The sequence below is a fragment of the Aethalodelphis obliquidens genome, unplaced genomic scaffold (assembly GCF_003676395.1).
Source record: "Aethalodelphis obliquidens isolate GAN/ISIS:26980383/991018 unplaced genomic scaffold, ASM367639v1 scaffold74, whole genome shotgun sequence".
NCBI classification, from domain to species: Eukaryota; Metazoa; Chordata; class Mammalia; order Artiodactyla; family Delphinidae; genus Aethalodelphis; species Aethalodelphis obliquidens.
The window spans coordinates 8,017,984-8,032,181 of NW_020838018.1; the positions used below are offsets into that span (position 1 = coordinate 8,017,984).

A 14,198-nucleotide genomic window follows, 5' to 3' on the forward strand; every position below is an offset into this window, starting at 1 on the left:
TGCTCCACGGCATGTGGGATATTCCTGGACCAGGGCTCGAGCCCGTGTCCCCTACGTAGGCAGGTGGATTCTTAACCACCGCGCCACCAGGGAAACCCGAGAAGTAGGTTTTTAACCATATTGTTGTTCTCCTGTATATGATGCGTCATTTTTCTCTCGCTGCTATCAATATTTTTCTCTTTGGCTTTGGATTTTGGTCCATGATGTGTCTAGGTGTGGTTCTCATTGTGTTTATCATACTTAAGATTCATTGAGATTATGGATTTATAAGTAACTTCTTTAATCAAATTTGGGAAGTTTTAGGCCACTGTTTCTTTTAATATTTTTCTTTCCTCTCTTGTCCGCCTTCTGGGACTCTCAGTATATTTATGTTGTCACTCTTTATATTGTCTCATAGGATTTTGTGTCATTTGTCTTTAATATCTTTCTCTTCTTTGCATTGAGTACTTTCTATTGATCTATCTTTATGTTGTTGGCTATTTATTCTGCCATTTCAAATCTGCTGGTGAGTTCATCTTATCAATTTTTCTTTTTTTTGTTGTTTTTTTTGGTTTTTGTTTTAGTTTTGTGGTACGCGGGCCTCTCACTGTTGTGGCCTCTCCCGTTGCGGAGCACAGGCTCCGGACGCGCAGGCTCAGCGGCCATGGCTCACGGGCCCAACCGCTTTGCGGCATGTGGGATCTTCCCGGACCAGGGCATGAACCCGTGTCCCCTGCATTGGCAGGTGGACTCTCAACCACTGCGCCACCAGGGAAGCCCCAATTTTTCATTTTGATTGTATTTTCCAACTTCACGGTTTCTTCTTCCCTGCCCCCTCCCTCTCCCCCTCCTCCTCCTTCTCTCCTTTCTCCCCCCTCCTTCCCCTCCTCCTCCTCCTGTTTTTTTTTTTTTTTTTCCAGTTTCTATTTCTCTATTGAGATGTGCCCTATTTGGCAATTTGTCATCATATTTTCCTTTAGTTATTTGAAGATGCTTATAATAGCTGCTTTGAATTCTTTGTGTGCAAAGTCCAACATGTAAACCCTCTTGAATAAGTTTCTGTTGACTGCTTTTTTTCATGATTATTGGCCATGCTTTCCTGTTTCTTTGCACATTTAATAATTTGTAATTGAAAAGTAAACATTTCAGATAACGTATTGTAGCAAATCTGGATCCTGTTTTATTTTTCTGTGTTTTGAAAAATTATGACTTGTTCCTACTTAAACTGTGGACTCTGTATCCTCTGTGGAGTGCTGCTGCTGATGTTTCTGCTCAATTTTTCTATTCTTGTTTTGATATTTTAGCCTAGCTTCCTTGGGATCACACCTTTGTATAGTTTAGAGGCTCAGGCAATAATTTGAGTAGAGGTTGTACCTTATAGGTTGAACCCATAAGGCTTTCATTCTCTGCTGATGAATCTATGTGTGGGTTGAAAAGCTCAATCAAAGTTATGGGTAGTTCTCACATGTGTCTTGGCTTTCACTTTTAGCAAGTCTCTCCTGGCTTTCTCCTGAGCATATGTAAGTTTCCTAGTCAGGCAAAGATGTGTGGTGAGCTTATCTTAAACCTTTCTATTGCCCTCTGATTTCTAGAATCTATTTGTTAAATTTCTATCTACTCTGCTCCTTGTACTTGGGGTACAACCTTGGACTAGCAAAACTTTGGTTTTACCCATTACAATAGGTAGCTGGCTTGCTATCCATTTCCACTCCATCCTCAGGTTGTATTTTCCCACTCTGGCAGGTAAAACTACCCTTTCTCGGTGACTGAAAGGGTGGGATAGAAAAGATGGGGACCGCCCCAGGAAAGGTCATAAATTCCTGCTGTTCTTACCAGAAACTTTAGGTGTTGTTTAAAATTAAAAAAATGCTTCTCAATTTGTTGTCTGCCTTTGGTTGATTTCCAGTGTGTTAAAATGGTTGTTTTTAACAATTTTGTCTAGTTTTATACTTGATTTTTATAGATAGGAATTGCTGACATCTTCATACTGTTGTAATGAGAGGTCCTTTTTTTAATTTCATTTTTTGTTATTGAGGTATAATTAATATGCCATAAAATTAGCCACTTTTAAAATTCACTGGTTTTTAGTATATACACAAATCACTGTATGTAAAAAATGGTGAAAGCTAAATAAGGTTACTATCTTATTCTAGAACATTTTCATCACAACCCACAAAAGAACCCCCTTACTTATTACCCCTTTTTATATTTGAAATGTAAATTTTTTCAGAACTTTCAGATTCAGGTTCCTTTACATTAATTTGCCAGCCATTTTTTGAGCTCTTTCAACTGGACCCAACTCTTTCTTCAGCTTTTAAAAATTTTTCTTTGTTTCCCTTCTGTAAATTATTTTGTATTTATCTTTTATCCCTTGGACTTGTCTTCTGTGTCTGGATATCCTTCATTTTATCATACTCATCTCTATTTCCTCAGAGTGCTAAAACACTTTCTTTCTTTTTTCATGGAAAGGCATTTTATTTTAAATATAGCAGGGTGTACATGTCAATCCCAAACTCCCAATCTATTCCTTCCTCACAACCCTCCACCCTGATAGCCATAAATTTGTTCTCTAAGTCTGTGAGTCTGATTCTGTTTTGTAAATCAGTTCATTTGTATCATTTGTTTTTAGATTCTGCATATAAGCGGTATCTTACATTTGTCTTTCTGTCGGACTTCACTTAAGTATGATAATCTTCAGGTGCATACATGTTTCTATAAATGGCATTATTTCATTCTTTTTAATGGCTGAATAATATTCCATTGTATATATGTACCACATCTTCTTTATCCATTTATCTGTCGATGGACATTTAGGTTGCTTAAAACAACTTTTTAAGACCAATTTTTAATTCATAAATTTGATTTTCTAGGCCAAGATTCGCTGCCTCTGTTACCTTTGCTAAAATTTCTAATGGTTGGCACTCTTGCTTTATTTATTTTTTATAAATTTATTTATTTTGGCTGCGTTGGGTCTTCATTGCTGTGCGTGGGCTTTCTCTAGTTGCGTCGAGCAGGGGCTACTCTTCGTTGCAGTGCACAGGCTTCTCATTGTGGTGGCTTCTCTTGTTGCGGAGCACAAGCTCTAGGCATGCGGACTTCAGTAGTTGTGGCATACAGGCTCAGTAGTTGTGGCTTGTGGGCTGTAGAGCGCAGACTCAGTAGTTGTGGCGCACGGGCTTAGTTGCTCCGCGGCATGTGGGATCTTCCTGGACCAGGGCTCGAACCTGGGTCCCCTGCATTGGCAGGTGGTTTCTTAACCACTGCACCACCAGGGAAGCCGCGCTTTATTTTTCATTAAAGCAATCTCTACTGCTTTCAAATTATTGTCTTTTCATAAATTCAGTAGTCTTTTGAATATCATTAAAAATAAGAATTACTGTTAAAATATTTTTTATTTTATATATGCTTTTTTCTTTTCTAGAATTAGAAAACTTAGTGTTGAGTTTATTTTTCCCTCTTTCCAGTGTTTGTATTTATGTTTTAATTATTATTTTTAATTTATTTTTTGTTTCTTTTTGCTTCATATTTTTTATGTTTAAAAGACTTTAGGGCTTCACTGGTGGTGCAGTGTTTGAGAGTCTGCCTGCTGATGCAGGGGACACGGGTTCGTGCCCCGGTCCGGGAAGATCCCACATGCCGCAGAGCGGCTGGGCCCGTGAGCCATGGCCGCTGAGCCTGCGCGTCCGGAGCCAGTGCTCCACAATGGGAGAGGCCACAACAGTGAGAGGCCCGCGTACTGCAAAAAAAAAAAAAAAAAGACTTTAGTTATGAAAAATTTTAAACATTTTCAAAAATAGAGAGAATAGGATAATAAACCCCCTCATTCCTATTTTATACAATCAATAATTATTAATTCATGAGCAACCTGTTTCATGTGGTCTTCTACCACTTTTTCCCACTAAACTTAATTATTTTGAAGCAAATCCTGGACATCTTATTTCTTTCACAAATATTTCAGTATTTATCTCCTAAATTGACTCTCTCTTTAAAACATAACCATAATGTCATTATTACACCTAAATTTTAAATTTCTTATGATCATTATTATATTGGTCTATCCATAGATTCTTCCTGTACCAGATTCTCTTCATAAATCAAAACCAAAACTGGCAAATGTCAGTTCTTTGAGATCTAAAACAATTTGTTCAAAAGTAGTCCTTTGTTTTAAGAACTTTATGTATTTGTATTTACATGGAAGACTATCTAAACTATATTAAGTTAAAAATCAAGTTGCAAAACACTGTATCTGATATGATTATACACTTCAGGGGGAAATTATTAGTATTCACAAATTTAAGAAAAGCTGAGGAAAAGTGGGTCTCTCACGAATGGATTACAAACCATGTTCAATTTCTGTTTTTTTATAGTAACACTTTTATTTTATAAGCAACATGTAACACTTTTAAAGCAAAACCATAGTAAAGATTAAAGAAAAACAATGATCCCTTAAAAATTGGGCAAAAGATATGCACTGACATTTTACCAAAGAGCTGATTTGTAAGGTAAATAGGTACATGGAAAGGTGTTCAACATCATTAGCCATTAGGGAAATGCAAATTATAACTACAGTGAGATACCAGTATACATCTATTAGAGGAACTAAAATAAAAACTAGTGAAAATACCAAATACTGGTAAGGATGTAGAGAAACTGTCCCTCGCTTACTTGTGTGTGGGAATGTAAAATGGTTCAGCTATGCCAGAGAGTTTTTTGGCAGTTTCTTATAAAGCTAAGCATATACTTATAAAACTAAGCATGCACTTAACCATACGACCCCACAGTCAGACACTTGGGGCATTTTTCCCAGAAAAATGAAAATTTAAGTTCGCACAAAAACTGATACACAGATATGTTCATAGCAGCTTTTATTTGTAATAGCAAAAAAGTGGAAACAACCAAAATGGCCTTCAGCAGGTTAATGGTTAAACTCTAGTACCTCCATACAGTGGAATACTACTCAGCATTAAAAACAAATGTGCTATTGATACAACAACCTGGATGGATCCTCAGGCATTACGCTTAGTGGAAAATGTCAGTCTCAAAAGGTTGCATAATAAAGTTCCATTTATATGGCATTCTCAAAATGACAGAACTATAGTAGAAAACAGATCTGTGGCTTCTGGGGCACAGGGAAGGGGAAGGAGTGTGACCGTGATGGGATAGCATGAGATAGTTCCCTTTATGATGATATGGAACAGTTCTGTGACTGTGATGGTAGCTACACAAACCTATAAATGAGATAAAATTGCATAGAACCACACACACACACACACACACACACACACACACACGTCAATGTGTGCAAGAAATGGTGAAGATGGAATAAGGTCTGCAGTTCAGTTAATGATATTGTAACCAGTGCCAATTCCACACATGAAGTTCTCTGTACGAATTTTACAACTTCCTTTGATTTTATAATTATTTGAAAGTAAGAAAATTTTTTTAAAAGATAATTTTAAATGCCATTAGGCTTTCATTACAAGAATCTTAAAGTTCTAATCTTATATTTATTTATTTTTTTAAAAAATTTATTTATTTATTTTTGGCTACGTTAGGTCTTTGTTGCTGTGTGTGGGCTTTCTCTGGTTGCGGCGAGTGGGGGCTACTCTTCGTTGCGGTGCGCAGGCTTCTCATTGCAGTGGCTTCTCTTGTTGCGGAGCACGGGGTCTAGGTGCTCGGGCTTCAGTAGTTGTGGCACGCAGGCTCAGTAGTTGTGGCTTGTGGGCTCTAGAGTACAGGCTCAGTCGTTGTGACGCATGGGCTTAGTTGCTCCGTGTCATGTGGGATCTTCCCAGACCAGGGCTCGAACCCGTGTGGATTCTTAACCACTGCGCCACCAGGGAAGTCCAGTTCTAACCTTTTAATCTAGTGATTTCACTTATGGGAAATCTGTCTCAAAGAAGCAATTTTAAGTATAGAAGAATCTTTATAAAAGATGTTCATCCAGAATTATTTGTTAAGAGTGAAACAATAGAACTATTATTTAAAAAGTAAAGCCAGTGAATTAATGTACCCTCCACTTAGTGAAATAGTATTATGGAACCATTAACATAGTTGAAGATTTTCATTTAAAATACTTTTAATTAATTTTTCTACAATGTTGCATGCATTTAATAGACAATAGTGAGTTAGACAAGCACAAAATGTATTGATGACTAAAACTGTGCAAATAGGAAGCAATAATTCATGAAACTATCTGAGATAAAATCTCTAACCTTATTTCAAAACAACTTTATGTTCTAAGTGCTTTATATGTATAAAGTCATGGAGTTCTCTCAGCAACGCTGTGAGTTAGGTGGTTTTTTCTGACTCCACTTTCACACAAGGAAACTGAGGCACAAGGAGGTTAAGTAACTTGCTCAGGGTCTCACGTGCTGCTAAGTGGCAGAGCCAAGATTTGAACCTAGGCTTTGGCTCCAGGGTCTGTAGTCAGTGTTGAACTGTTTCAAGTTTCTGATGGTTTTTCATCACTTACTGCAGCAAGTTCTGCAGGATACTAATTGCCTACAATGGTAATAGATGTTCAGTGAGGGAAAAGGGAAGGAAGAGTCTGTGGTTCAATAAATTTGTAGGTAAATGAAACTAAATATGTTTCTCTTTTTTATCAGCCTGATGTGGTGATGTATGTTGTGAACCTCTAAGAAGGGATTATATTATGCAGAATGGACTCAACTTTTTTGATTGTAGAACCTTTTTCACCCCCCCTCAGGACCTCTCAAGGGACCAGTGTTCCTGAGGAATGTACCGTAGTTGACACTGGCCCATAGAAGAGTCCATGCTCTGACCCACAAAGGAATTCATATCTGGTCCCTGTCTGTCTTCAGCCTACACTGACCGTCTTCTGACCCTTTTTCACCTCCTTGCTCGCCCCAGTCCCAGATCCCTGATTGTCCCCTGCATACCTATACTTCTGCCTAGGGTGTTACTTACCGGCTGCCGTGGCGTCTCTGCCTGGCAGGTTGCTCCTTCAAGTATCACCTGCCTCTGTAAACTTTCCTTGACTTCCTGTGCATGCTCAGACATGCTTTCTGTGAGTTTCTGTTGTTACCTTGTTCATGGCACTGTTATAGAGGTTGGCTCGAGAGTACACTTGTCTGTGGTGAGTCTTTTCATCTCTTCATATTTAGCATCTTCACCAGTGGTGTCTTCTGATAGGTAGTTGTAATTTCTTCCTTCAGCTAGAAAGGGCAAATATAGTTTAAAGAATGTTTTATTGTTCTTCTGTAGACTATCTCCTAATAATGATACAAATTATTTTGATGATCAGTGTACCTTATTTTAAGGAATACAGTGAATTTTGTCAATTTATAGTTGCTGTTTTTAATTTCATTTTTATCCTTTCACTTTTTTTTTTTTTTTTTTTGCGGTACACGGACCTCTCACTGTTGTGGCCTCTCCCGTTGCGGAGCACAGGCTCTGGACGCGCAGGCTCAGCGGCCATGGCTCACGGGCCCAGCCGCTCCGCTGCATGTGGGATCTTCCCGGACCGGGGCACGAACCCGTGTCCCCTGCATCAGCAGGCGGCCTCTCAATCACTGCGCCACCAGGGAAGCCCTATCCTTTCACTTTTTTGGGTAATGTTAAAAAGGAAAGAGATGAGGGTCCTATCTCTTAAAAGAGACAGCTGGAAACTTTCGGTGCTATATAGTTGCGATTGTAACTCTAAAGTACTTATTTACATCCCCTGTGCCTTTCATGCTGCTCTGTGTATACTGCATATGATCCAAAGGTCTTTTGTCTCTTTCCAAAGGCATGCCATGTACCAAGAGCACAAAGAAGACTTCCAGGACGAGTGCACTAAGCTTCTGGTTGGCAGTATTGTCATAACCCGATACAACAATCGTACCTATCGTGTTGATGATGTGGATTGGAATAAGACTCCAAAAGATAGCTTCATGATGTCTGATGGGAAGGAGATTACATTCTTGGAATACTACAGGTAGAGGGAAGAGACTGGGCTTGGGCCTGCGGGTTGGGGCCGTAGTCTCCTGTTCTGTAGGAGGAGTGGCACACAGCAGGACACTCCAAAAATAATTGGATTGGTAATGCACCCAAGATTGATGAGCTCATTTGTGGGATTTGACCTGAATTTGCTACCCTTACAGTTTTACTTCTTTCAGTACTTTTTAGAATTTATTTCATAAGTTAATCTCAGGGCTTCGAATTGTGTTTCCTTTGCTGTTTTGGTTACAAGTCTGTTTGGAGAGATTAAATTCAAGTCATTAATCATTTGACTATCATTTTGCCTTTCTAGTTACCTAAGTCCTTGAACCTGATACAGTTTTTAAACAAATTCTTTCCTGGACTGTTATCCTATTTCCCCTCTATTTAATTGCAATGTTAACTTGAGCCTGCTTTTTCCAGTTATGTGTATGCTATGGTGGGTTTCTGATGGATCCTTGACAAGGGTATAATGCAGATTGTGTACCTCAGTCCTGGTTAACACTTTGACTGTGATGCCATAAGAGTGGTGATGCTGCTTCTGACTTTTTCCCCTGCCTCTGTTCGGCTCTAGCAAAAACTATGGGATCACAATAAAGGAAAAGGACCAGCCACTGCTGATCCACAGGCCCAGTGAGCGACAGAATAGCCAAGGGATGGTGAGTTGGAGGTGGGGTTCAGGGTGTCAGGCCTATGCTTCCATCTAAGTTCTCCACCCATCAGCCCTGGGAGCCATGGGACCTATGATTACAGTGGAGCTATGATTACAGTGTGGTTGGGGAAAGCTGTGTAGGGTTTTGTCTGTCTCCTCTAGCCAGAGTTGCTTTTGCAGTCTCCTTAGTGAGGAACTAAACATCCATAGAGCGAGTTAGGTTAAGGAATAAGGAGAGTTTAGTGCTAAAGAAGATGAAAACACTGGGTCCATTAGGGAAGTTACAGGCATTTTAATAGAACTGGCAGCCAGGGAAAAGTGCCTCTGTCTTCAGAGTAGAGAATGAAGATCAATAGGTTAAGATGAGACAGAGGCACCAGCTTGATAGGAGGTATTGTCTCAGCTTATCTGGAGGCTGAAGTGGAACACTTTTAGTTTTTCTAGTTTTTTCTCTCCTTTTGACAATTTGAATATTTTTCTCTTTACCTAATACAACAGGCTATCATGATTTGAGGGAGAAAAGGGTAAAACACTTGTAGTGTTTCCTGCCCTCTTCTCTGGGGTTTTGTGTTCCTTGGTGTGCCAGTGGTACACCTGCAAGACCAGCTCTGGACCTGGGAGCTCTTGTACTGGTCAGGGGAAGAAGATTCTCTTTTACTGCCTTGCTTTCCCTCTGTTCTCTCCTCAAAGCTGCTAAAAGGCGAAATCCTGCTGCTGCCTGAGCTTTCCTTCATGACTGGAATCCCTGAGAAGATGAAGAAGGACTTTAGAGCCATGAAGGTGAGAAGTGCCTGCTTTGAACCGAAGACCTTTTTGATAGCAGATATAGCTAGAGCTGGGCCAGGTTTGCACGTCACCTGGGTAGGTTCATTTTTCCTCTATATAAAGCATAATCTGTGTCCCTTCCCACACACTGTGAAAAAGCCAATCCGAACTTTCTTTGGAATGTTGTTACAATAGTAGAACGACTGGATTATAAAGTAAAGGGAAACAAATAGTTCTGGCATCACCCTCGCCAATCAGATGGATGACTGTAAGCTGGTCATATGACCATAAATGAGGTTCTTTGAGAGCACTGAATTTTTTTTAACATTTCTGTAAGCCTTCAGTTTATTTGAAGGGAGGAGGAGATAATGTAGCAAAAAGTCAACAAGTGAGAGGATGAAATTAAAGGATAGAAGTTTACACTGTGGGGCTCGGGGTGTCCTGGAAGTCTCATGTTGGGCACAGTCTTGTAGGAAATAGCTGGGAGGCAGAGCTGTCTGCAGCAGTGTGGGTCTAGACCCCAAGGGCTTCACCTCCACACTGTCTGCTTGGGGCTTTCCACCCTCACACTGCTCTGCTGCCTTTCTCTCAGTCCTTGTCTGTCCTAGTTTTGGAACCCCGGCCCTGTCTCAGATGCCACGTATTGTTTTTAGTAACATCACAAAGAGCTAAAATGAATTTCTGTAAGAGACGTCTTTCATGTTTACCTTCTGATACTTCTGCTTTTAGTATGTAGGTCAAGGCTCCTTCCTTACAGCTCTCAGTAACGTAATGATTTTATGATCTATGGGGCTGCCTGTATAGCCCCATAGACTCAATGCCCTAATGACTGCCACACAGGGAGCAACAGCTGCACAGTTCATTAGTTCCAGAAGAATGAAGAAAGAACTCACTTTGTGATTCAGAATCTTCATGCACACCTATTAGATATTCATTCAAGAATAAATATTTAGAAAACACCTATTATGGGCCACACACTGGATCTAACAAGTGTCTTATGGTGACATTAAGTGGCTAGTATCATGTGACATAAAGTATAAGACTGGATGTGTTTTTCCATTCCATTATGTTGGCCTGCATGCCTGGCATAGGGCATTCCCCCCCGCCCCCAGATATTAAATAGATGTAATCAAGCCCCCTTACATGGCTTTGAGAAAAAGAATAAGATTTAGATGTCATAAGAAAAAAACAGTGACAATTTTAAATACTTACTTTTAAGTATGTATGTATATGTATAACTGAATCACTTTGCCGTACAGCAGAAATGAACACATTATAAATCAACTGTATTTCAATAAAAAACCCCAGTGGTTAACATTTTAACCTCATACTTCATTCACATTCATGAGATATTTATTAAAGTCCTTGGAGATATTTTTAAATTTCTATAGATTTCAATGGGAAGGAGGTTTTCTATGGAAATTTGTTATACATTAGGGTTTATTTAACCTCATACTGGAGAAGGTAATAACTTAGTATCTCCATTTTGATTCTATTTAGGATTTGACCCAGCAGATCAACCTGAGCCCCAAACAGCACCATAATGCTTTGAAATGCTTGCTACAGAGAATTTCAAAAAATGAGACAGCCAACAGTGAACTGACACGTTGGGGACTCTGTCTGCAGAAGGATGTACATAAGGTAAACCAGAAAATACGATGGTAGGAAACAGCATTAACCAAAGATTTTAGAGCTTTGTGAGACTAGGTGATAACTTCCTATCTTGTCTTTATTTTGCAGTTTTTGCTTTATAATTACACTTTTTTTTTTTGGTCCTAGTCATAATACTTGAATTTCCTTGCCTTAATTTGCTAGTATCTCTTACAGATTTTCTTTTGTATTTCCCAGGATCTGAGCTGTTAATTTCCAGTCGAGCAAAAGGAATATTGACTTAAAATTTACCTCATTTTTAGTTTTCCAAACCAAATTATTCTTAAAGTTCTCTATGTCTTTTTCCATTTTTCCCCCTACGTTTTTCTTTATCTTTCCCAGTAATTAACTTGCGTTTCTTTGAATATACTACTCTCATTCTTTCCGTAGGCATAAAGTCTCAGACTTGAACATTTTAATTTTCGCATGGCCCTTTCTGCCTGCAATTTGCCTGAGTCCATTCTGTTGTATTTTGTGCAGCGTGAGCCATAGTGCAGAGGCAGCATGAGGTGGTGGTGAAGTCCTTGGCTTTGAATCTCAGTTCTACCACTTGCCATCTAAGTTACTTGGAACAAATTGCTTAGTATCTCTTATTTTCTTTATCTGTGAAATAAAGATAATGATTGAGTTAAAGGAACTAAATGGTAAAATCTTCAGCATACTATCTGACACTAGCAAGTGCTCAGTAAATATTAGCTTTTATTACTTTTAATTTTCTTTCTAGGTTATACCAAAATAATTAATTTTATCTTTTCTCTAGTTCTCTTGCACTCTGAATTGACTCCTTGTTAAAAACTGTTTCTTTTTACTTTTTTCTTTTTTAAATAAAAGTAATGGAAAGTCAATAAAGAATATGTGGGTACTGTGTAGAAAATGTAAAGAAGGAAATAAAAACATCAGTAGTTTCATCACCCAAAGATAATATCTTAGTGATTTATTTTAGACACATAAAAGATGATAAAAGATGATATTATTTTCAATATATTTTGTTTTCTGTGAGGATGAATCTTTTCTTAAAAAATTGTGCTTATAACTATATGGTTTTGCATCTTCTTTTTCATTTATTATTATATCTTGAACATGTGTTCATGTTATTAAATATTATTTGAAGAGGCAGAAAACTTAAGCCAGAGAAGAGAAAAGTTTATCCATAATCATGCTGTATCAGAATAAACACTGTTAACATTTTGGTATATATCCTTCAGTGTTTTTTGTCTGTGTGTATGTGTATGCACACAATCACATGCAGCATGTTTTCAGATGGTTTCCTTTTCTTTTTTTTTTTTACTCAGTTTATTTAGAACTTTTTTCCATGTCATTTAATATTTTTCTAAATATTTTAATGGCTAACAGATATTCATTTTATTAGTAATTTCCTATTCTTTTACATTCAAATTGAATTTAGTATTTTCCTGTTATAAATAGTGAATCTGTGAACATCCTTATAACTAAATCTTTGCACATGATGTTTATTTTCATAGTCAGATTTATGGAAGTGTAATTGTTAGGTCAGAGGACATTTATGTTTTTAGTACTTTTTATTACATATTACCAACTGCCTCGTAGAAAGGTTCAGTTTTTTACTTTCATAAGCAAAGGTGAACATTCTTGCTAATACAGGTATTGTTATTCTTTGTGTTAAACTTTTATAATATTAAGAAAATCATTAAAATTTTTTTTGATTATAGGTAAAATAAGTATTTTGTTACATTTTTAAGAAAGCAAGGAGTAGAGCTCATAAAAAGTAAAAATCCTACATAATTACATATTCCCCCAGAGATAGTCATTACTAAATGTGGACTCATTCAGTTTTTATAATGCATACATTACTATTTATTTTTTGCAGAAACAGGATTATATTAAATGCACTTAGAAAGTTCTTTTAATAATTGCAAATATCCATCATATTGATATGTCATCAACTTAGTTATCTTCTTACTTTTGGATATTTAGATCTAATTGATTCATTATTATTAACTTTAATTTGGTCTTTCATTATATTTATGCTTTTTTTCCTGCTTTTCTTTTGTATAAAGTATAATAGTAGTTTATGTTCAGCCTTATTAAGAAATATTCTCTAATTTTCTACTTAAATTTTTCCCTTAAAATATTCTTAAAGATTATTTTCCTGTTCACCTTGTATTTATAGGCATTTTACATGAATTCCCTGGTTCTAAAGAGACAGTGTTTTCTGATTCCTTTCTTGTGGACCATGTTGGAAGCTTCAATAATTAAAGAGCAGCGCCTATCAAAATTCACCTGTATGTGTGTCCAGAGTTGTATTGACGTGGACTCTTAACTGCTAACAGTTGCATTTTTCTACCATTTTCAGAAGTTATGACAGGGACAGGTCTATATGGTAGAGTTGACCAGGCCCCAGAACAGTATCAGCGTTTTCCTAAATAGTGTTTACAGATGGTTCATGTCATAGGCACTTTATTTTCTGTTTAGATTGAAGGACGTGTTCTGCCAATGGAAAGAATTAACTTAAGGAATACGTCATTTATCACATCTCAGGAACTAAACTGGATTAAGGAAGTAACCAGAGACCTTTCCATCTTAACTGTAAGTGACTTGTGAGGTGGTAAAGAGAGTTCCAGTATTCCTAGAAGTGTGGAAATTAGGAAGCAGGAATTATTTAGTGTCCTCTTTTTGAGAGGAAGTACCAACTGAATTCCCATCCTGAATTATTTACAAAACAGAGGTCCTTTGAACAAGAGCGAGTTGATGAGTTGGTAGAGGGAACCCCTTTGCTTGACCACAGACTTAGGACAAGGAAATAAACTGCCGTGGTAATTCATTCAGTGCCAGCCTATTACCCACTCTCTTTGTTCTTCCTTCTTCTTTTCTCTTTCCTTCCTCTTTTTCCCTAGGTTTTCCATGAAAGAAATAAAATTAAAACAGTTTCCCACCAAGGCAACCAAAGAACAAAATGGTATTTTTTTTTTTTCTTTGAGGTATGCGGGCCTCTCACTGCCATGGCCTCTCCCGCTGCGGAGCACAGGCTCCGGACGTGCAGGCTCAGAGGCCATGGCTCACGGGTCCAGCCGCTCCGCGGCATGTGGGATCCTCCCGTACCGGGGCACGAACCCGTGTCCCCTGCATCAGCAGGCAGACTCTCAACCACTGCGCCACCAGGGAAGCCCAGTATATAATTACTTTTAAATGTTTTTGGCTCACCTGGTCTCTATGGCCGTGCATAAAGTACACA

The 14,198-nt window shown here is 38.1% G+C and overlaps 1 protein-coding gene across 2 annotated transcripts in view; it reads left to right on the top strand.

The window, feature by feature from the left end:
- The window catches only part of PIWIL2 (piwi like RNA-mediated gene silencing 2), an 86,736-nt gene that overhangs the window by 38,095 nt on the left and 34,443 nt on the right, over positions 1 to 14,198 (top strand). For both annotated transcript variants that reach the window (XM_027092025.1, XM_027092026.1), the window contains exons 10-14: positions 7,730 to 7,918; positions 8,495 to 8,579; positions 9,263 to 9,352; positions 10,838 to 10,978; positions 13,439 to 13,552. In XM_027092025.1, coding sequence (XP_026947826.1) covers positions 7,730 to 7,918; positions 8,495 to 8,579; positions 9,263 to 9,352; positions 10,838 to 10,978; positions 13,439 to 13,552 — 619 coding nt within the window. The remainder of the gene's footprint in view (positions 1 to 7,729; positions 7,919 to 8,494; positions 8,580 to 9,262; positions 9,353 to 10,837; positions 10,979 to 13,438; positions 13,553 to 14,198) is intronic.